We start from the raw sequence: 6,283 nt of genomic DNA on the forward strand, positions 1-6,283 counted from the left end.
GGGATGTCAGGCAGGAGGCGACAAATGTTTCATACTCACCCACGTGACACAGCGTAGCGTGGCGCCTCCCGTGACAGCCCTTGCAGCCCGTCGGGACGCCAATGCTGACCGGACAGTGCACAAACAAACGCCGCGTTGCCGCGGGCAGTCCAGATGTGCAGCCTCACTGTTCCCTTTTTTGGATCCTACCCATTTGCAGGTAGACCAACCAAACTCCACACAACCCAACGGGCCCGCCCACGCCACTCACCGGTGTAGAGCGGCTCGCGCACCGACTGGCGCGCCACGATGCCGGGCGCCTTGACCTCCACCAGGCTGCTCCTCACGTTGGTCAGCGGCCCCTTGCCGTCAATGGGCTGGCCCAGGGCGTCGAGCACGCGGCCCAGGTTGCCGGGGCCGATGGGCACGTTGACGATCTGCCCGGTGCGGTACACCAGGTCGCCTGGATGTGCAAAGGAGCGTTGACCAGGGTTGACCCAGGGCGTAAAAGGCGAGGTGCAGGCCCCAGCTGAGCTGCCCGACAGTCTCGCCTGCCCTGCCTCATCGTGTCTACTGCAGCCCTTGTGGACCCGCACCCCTCCTCCAAATCGCCCTTACGCCCAGGACACACACACACACACACAAACACACAAACACATCCACCCGCCCCCACCACCCACCCTGGTGGATGGCGTGGTCCTGGCCGAAGATAACCACTCCCACGTGGTCGTGCTGCAGGTTCAGGGCCATGCCCTTCACGCCGCTGTCAAAGCACACCAGCTCGCCCGCCTGGACGCTCCTGGAGGGACGCAGGTAGCATGGCAGTGCGGGTCAGAAACCTGGCGTGCCGCATGCTGCTCTAGAGCACCCCGCCACGCGGTCAAACCTGCCGCCCTGCCATCGGCTCGCGCCGGGGTGCGCCGCCGCAGCAGCAGCATCGAGCACCGTCTCAACACAGCACTGCGCGGCAAACGGCGAGCGGCTCTGCGCCGCGTGGTACGCCAGGAGCAGCGCGGCGGCGGCCCCCGGCCCTCTGACCTGAGGCCGTAGACGCGGGCGATGCCGTCCCCCACCGACAGCACGCGGCCGAGGTGGATGACTGGCGGCTGGTAGGTCTTCTCCCACTCCTTGACCGCGGGGATCAGCTTGTTGCTGATGTGCTGGATCAGGTACTTGCTGCTGAACTGCTCGTTGGTTCATGGGGGTTGGGATGTCATGTCGCAGGGTTTGCTCCCCACCAGTGAGCTATGATAGTCTGGCGCGTGTAGATGAGTCACGCAGCTTCGCATTTCGGCAGGCATTGGCTGGTCCCAACAGCAGGATGCGACGGCGTGGGGGGCAACGGTGGGCTGCCAGGCATCGCTAAAAGTGGGCGCGGAAGGCCCACCCCGCACGTGGGTGCCCGGGGCGGCGTTATCAGGGTGAGCTGCGAAGCACAGGACCAGGCGCAGGCGCGTCCCAGAGGCCCCGCCGCTGACAGTGCGGCCCCGGCTGCCACGGCGCTGCGGCCGCGGAGCCGGCACAGGCGCGCGGCGCCCACCTTGGGCTTGCGCATCTCATCCAGGGGCTTGGCCTCCGCCGCAAAGCTCTGCAGAGGGCGAGCGATTGCCGTGCGCCGGGGGGCTGGGAGGAGCACGCAGGTGGCCGGGTAAAGGGCCCCGTAGGCCTGGCACCGCAGCTGCAGACAGGTTGCCTGCACCGATTAGGCTGTCGACGCAGCGAGGCAGAGGTCGACTTTGATGCGATTGCTGCCCAATGCGGCCTGGCCGATCCAGCTGTAATCAACAGAGAAAGAGCGGACGCCCTGCTTGCACACCTTCACGAGCTGCTGCAGGGGCCTGAAGCCCCTGCCACCCGCATCTTCCCGCGCCGCGACAGCACCTGCAGATTGCATGAGGCACCGGTGCGCGGTCAGGGAATGCCGCTCCCATCCCTCAACCCCTGCGGCGGCACAGTTGCAACGGCTGGTCGGGTGCGAACAACTCTAGCGGCTCTTTGGCACCCCCAAGTAGCCCTCGTTCCACGGTCACCACGCGTCCTGCATTCCAAAGAGACCCACCGAGCCTTGCCAGCCCTGAGAACACCGCTCTCTTCATCATCCCAGTCCCTCAGGCGCCCTCCTTCGTCAGGATTCTATAAGAAACGATTCAAACTTTGTTTGTTGGGCTGCGGACTCGCCGGGCCGTCGGCCAGCGGCTCCAGATCACTGCGCCAGCCTTCTCAGGGCCGACTGTAGGGTCTCCAGTCTTGAACCTCTTCAGACTACAGTAACAGGAAACCACCAGATTAGCAGGAACCGAGAGGGTCCAGTGTGACGAATGAGATGTTCTTTATGTCAAAATGACAGATCTATCGCATGCAAGTGACCACGGGTGGGTGAGGACAAAAGACTTGTGGCATCAACTAATATGGATAGGTTGCTTCTTGAATTCGCCATTAGCGCATACACAAAGCCGCAAACGCGTTCGACGCACGGCTGCTGCTATTGACACAACTCTCTTTTCTTCACGTCCTCACACTCACTGCCGCCATTCAATCCGAATTTATATAACAATCGGCGAACCCCGCGCGCAGAACGCTCAAGTTCAAATTTCCCGACCCTCCAATCACAGGGGCCGTCGCAATCGCCGCGCTAGGACGCTCCACGGACCGCTCCTGCGTAACTAACTGCATCATATAGTCTAAAGCAGGCCGCCTCATCCTCCACCCAGCTCTAGCTGGCCTGCCGGGCGAGAAGACACGCACCCACCTGCGTGGCGCGCTCCTGCCCCAGGACCCCCCACGCGCCGGCGGCGCGCCCCGCACAAGCCCCGCCGGCCGCCAGCCGAGCCTTCACTACAGCAGCCATGTACGAGGCCTCGGCGCGCGCACGCGTCGGGGACGTGCCGTATTTTGGCGGCCTCGCGCCGGCGGAGCTCGAATTCCTAGTCACTGCCAAGGACGAGGACGGCCGCACGCTGCTGCACACGGCAGCCGCCAACGGCCATTTGCAGCTGCTGCAGCTGCTCGCCAACGCGGGCGCCGGCAAGGTCGCTAACAAGCAGGACGACGAGGTGCGCCGCCACATTGTGCAACGGCGCAGCGCCTCTCGCTTGGCCTCTAGATTGCGGGGATCGGCATTACCAGCAGCCGTGGTAGCACCATTTTAACAGGATGCCCCCCGCTGCCTGCATGCCCTCACGCCGACTGCGCGGACGCCGCCAATCATGGGGCGGCCGCCAAGAGATGTGCCCCGACGAGCCGGGCAGCAGCACGCGTGCGCCCCCGTCCAACGCGCCCGCCGCCCCGCCCCGCCGCGCCCCGCCCGCCACCTGTCATGCCTGCCAGGGCTGGGCGCCCCTGCACTCTGCGGCCAGCGCCGGCTACGAGGCCATCGTCGCCGCGCTGCTGTCGCTGGGCGCGACGGCAGACGCGGTCAACAGCAGCGGCCAGACGGCACTCCATTACGCGGTGCGCCCGCCCGCCCCGCGCGACGCCCTCCAGGGCCCCGTGCGCCCGCATGCCACGGCCGCCAACCACCTGGTTTCCACGCCGTGTGTAACAACGGCCGCTGTCCAACGACGGCCACTGTCAGGCCTTGCATTGGGCAGAGCGGCCCCACGGTTCAGTTGGTACAAGTTGATGGAGAAACGATGTGCGTGCGTGTGCAAAGTCGCTCACACGCGCGCACACACACACACACACACACACACACACACACACACACACACACACACACACACACACACACACGCGCATAGACACGCTCACATACTGACACACACAAACACTGACATACACACACGCATGCATGCATGCGCGCGCGCCCCTCGCAGGCGAGCAAGGGCCACACAGGCATCGTGCGGCTGCTGCTCTCCGCCGGCAGCAAGGTCGACCCCAGGGACGGCACCGGCTCCACGCCGCTGCACCGCGCGGCAGCTACCGGCCGGCTCGAGGCGGCGCGCGTGCTGGTGGAGGAGGGCCGCGCGCGCATCGACGCGCACGACAAGGCCGGCGCGACGCCGCTGCTGGTGGCGGTCGCGTGCCAGCAGGCCAACGCGGCGGTGTACCTGGCGTCGCGCGGCGCGTCCCTGGCGGCGGCGAACAAGAACGGGGAGACGCCGCTAGCGCTGGCGGGGGCGCTCGCGCCCGCGCTGCAGCAGGCCGCGGGCGGCGGCGGCGGCGCGGACATGGAGATGTGAGCGCGAGGCGCCCGCGGCGGGGGCCGCAGCGGGCACGGCGGCAGCCCGCGGCCCCGCGGCCCCGCACGTGCGCGTGCGACGCCTGCGGCGCTGCACCGCACTGTGCCGCTGCGCATCACCTCCGTGGATCTTTTGGCAGGAGCTTTTCCTCGTCCCACAGGCGGGCCTGCTGCACACAGTAGATATTCCATGACATCCAGGGGACACGGGCTTCTTTTTGATATTTTTGGGTAGGCCGCGCCGCCGCCGCCGACGGCGTGCGCGGCGAGCGGGCGCATTTGCCACTTTTTGACCCAGCATCGCAGCAGCCATGCTCGTCACCGGTTGTTGACTCGCGGGCGGAGCGCGCGCAGCGCGCACTCGCGTCTCGGACCAATCGCGCGCCGGTGGCCGTGGGCCGCGCGGGGGGCGCAGTCATCGGGCCAGAAAAGAGAACACCCGCCGCGGCAAAGATGGTAGAGACTGTCTTCTAGCCGCCGACTGGCCGCGCGCCGTCGTGGCTTGGGAGGCGGTGTCCCCAATGCAGCGGCAACGGTCTTCCGCCCCTGGCTGGCGGCCGCCTGACAGCAGCCCAACGATGCTAATCACGCACGCAGCTCTGACGCCACGCCTCAGCCGCAGCTGGTCAGCGCTGGCGCCAGGTGGCCGGCCCCAGGCTGCCGCTCCTGCCAGGTCTGTCGTGCGCGCGCCCGGGGCGGGGCCTGCGGCGCCACTTGTCCGGGTTGTCCGGGTTTTGAGGAGAGGGAATGCCGGCATCAACCACCCCCCGCATATCCTGGCTGGGAGCGCCCCTTTCGCCCAAAGCAACTTTGGCCGTCGCCCGCACGGCGCGCCACCCCCGTCGCCCGTGCCGCGTGATGGCGCCGCACAGCAGCCCGCCTCGGCGACCCGCTCGCCCGACGCGTGCCGAGTCAGCGCGGCGCAGACTCTTGCGGCGCGCTGCCCGGCGCTGCTTTTCTTGGCCAGGGCTTTGGCACGCTCGCCGGCGTCCACCCATGCCTGTGGACCTCCTGTCTTTTTGACCTTCCCCTTCAGACAGCCGCCGCGCGCCGCAGCTTGGGTCCGCCACTGCTTGCACTGCCCACCCGGCCCTCGTGAGTTTCGCGCGCCCAGGCACCTTTGCCGCGGCGCATGCATCAGTGCACTGTCCGCTACTTTACTATACGCCAGGCGCCCCCGTGAGGGCCGCGAGGAGGGGCCTGGGCCGTCCCCGTTGCATGGCCCGCGCCCCGCCCGCCTGGGCCGCGCCACCCCCTCTTGCAGGCGCGCGCATGCGAAGCACTGGTGAACCGCATGGGTCTATGGGTGCCGGAGTGCAACGTCGGAGGTAACAGAGTCATTAGTAATGTACATGACTGGTACAAAAGAATCGGGAAGACCAGGGGATGAATATACAATGGAGCTGTGCAGGCGGTGCATAGCGATTCACAGGTGTGGTCGTCAGGCAGCAATCACCACCCCCCAAGCCCAAGCATGACATCACAACACGAGCAGGTTGACGGAATCCATGCAGTGACAGAAATCGCAGCGATTTGCCTGTTGCATGCAGCTGCCGGCGACCCTCGGGCCCACGCGTTTCAAGGCGCGGCCGACACGACGCGACTTGCAGGGCGCGTCAGCCCCTGCCGCCGCCCCCGGCGCCGGACGGCGCCTCGCGTCCGCGCAGCTCCGCGAGCGCCGACCGCGCCGCCGCCGCCATCGAGGGGCCCTCGACATAGCTCGCCTGAAGAACTGTGTCCATCGCATCCACCCAGCCCGCGGGCGGCGCGTACCCGAGCGCCGCGAGCGCCGACAACAGGAGCACGAGCCGCTCGCCGCCGAGCGCCGACGGGCGCGCGAGCGCGGGCGCCGCCGCGACGGCGCGCAGCCACGCCTGGCCGGGCGCGAGGCGCAGGCGCGCGGCGCCGGAGAGGAACTGGATCAGTTGGGGGGCTCGCCACTCTGTGAGCAGCTCCAGGGCGCGAGTCAGGAGGACAGAGGGGTCTGCCAGATCATCGTCGCCGCCGACGGCGGCGGAAGCGTCACCGCCGGCGCCTGCAGCGCCAGAGCCCCACAGCCGCAGCCGCCCCGCCGCCCACACCGCGCGCCCGAGCGCCGGCGCCGGCAGCCGCGGCTCGCGGGCC

General features: G+C 67.8%; 3 protein-coding genes across 3 annotated transcripts; 1 reads left to right on the forward strand and 2 right to left on the reverse strand.

Moving 5' to 3' along the window:
* Positions 1–35: 35 nt before the first annotated feature.
* On the reverse strand, positions 36–1,534 carry MNEG_12871 (F-type H+-transporting ATPase subunit alpha; the record flags this gene model as incomplete). Its single annotated transcript, XM_014038655.1, has 5 exons — positions 36–79; positions 251–442; positions 660–778; positions 1,018–1,163; positions 1,520–1,534. 5 exons carry the CDS (start codon positions 1,532–1,534, stop codon positions 36–38), a joined length of 516 nt encoding a protein of 171 aa, XP_013894109.1.
* Positions 1,535–2,825: 1,291 nt separating this feature from the next.
* Positions 2,826–4,160, forward strand: MNEG_12872 (hypothetical protein; the record flags this gene model as incomplete). Its single annotated transcript, XM_014038656.1, has 3 exons — positions 2,826–3,032; positions 3,307–3,468; positions 3,795–4,160. 3 exons carry the CDS (start codon positions 2,826–2,828, stop codon positions 4,158–4,160), a joined length of 735 nt encoding a protein of 244 aa, XP_013894110.1.
* Positions 4,161–5,775: 1,615 nt separating this feature from the next.
* On the reverse strand, positions 5,776–6,273 carry MNEG_12873 (hypothetical protein; the record flags this gene model as incomplete). Its single annotated transcript, XM_014038657.1, has 1 exon — positions 5,776–6,273. A coding segment is annotated over one exon (498 nt), but the record flags the coding sequence as incomplete, so codon positions are not given.
* Between the last annotated feature and the right edge of the window lie 10 nt (positions 6,274–6,283).

Source organism: Monoraphidium neglectum (assembly GCF_000611645.1).
Source record: "Monoraphidium neglectum strain SAG 48.87 unplaced genomic scaffold scaffold03486, whole genome shotgun sequence".
Lineage (NCBI taxonomy): Eukaryota > Viridiplantae > Chlorophyta > Chlorophyceae > Sphaeropleales > Selenastraceae > Monoraphidium > Monoraphidium neglectum.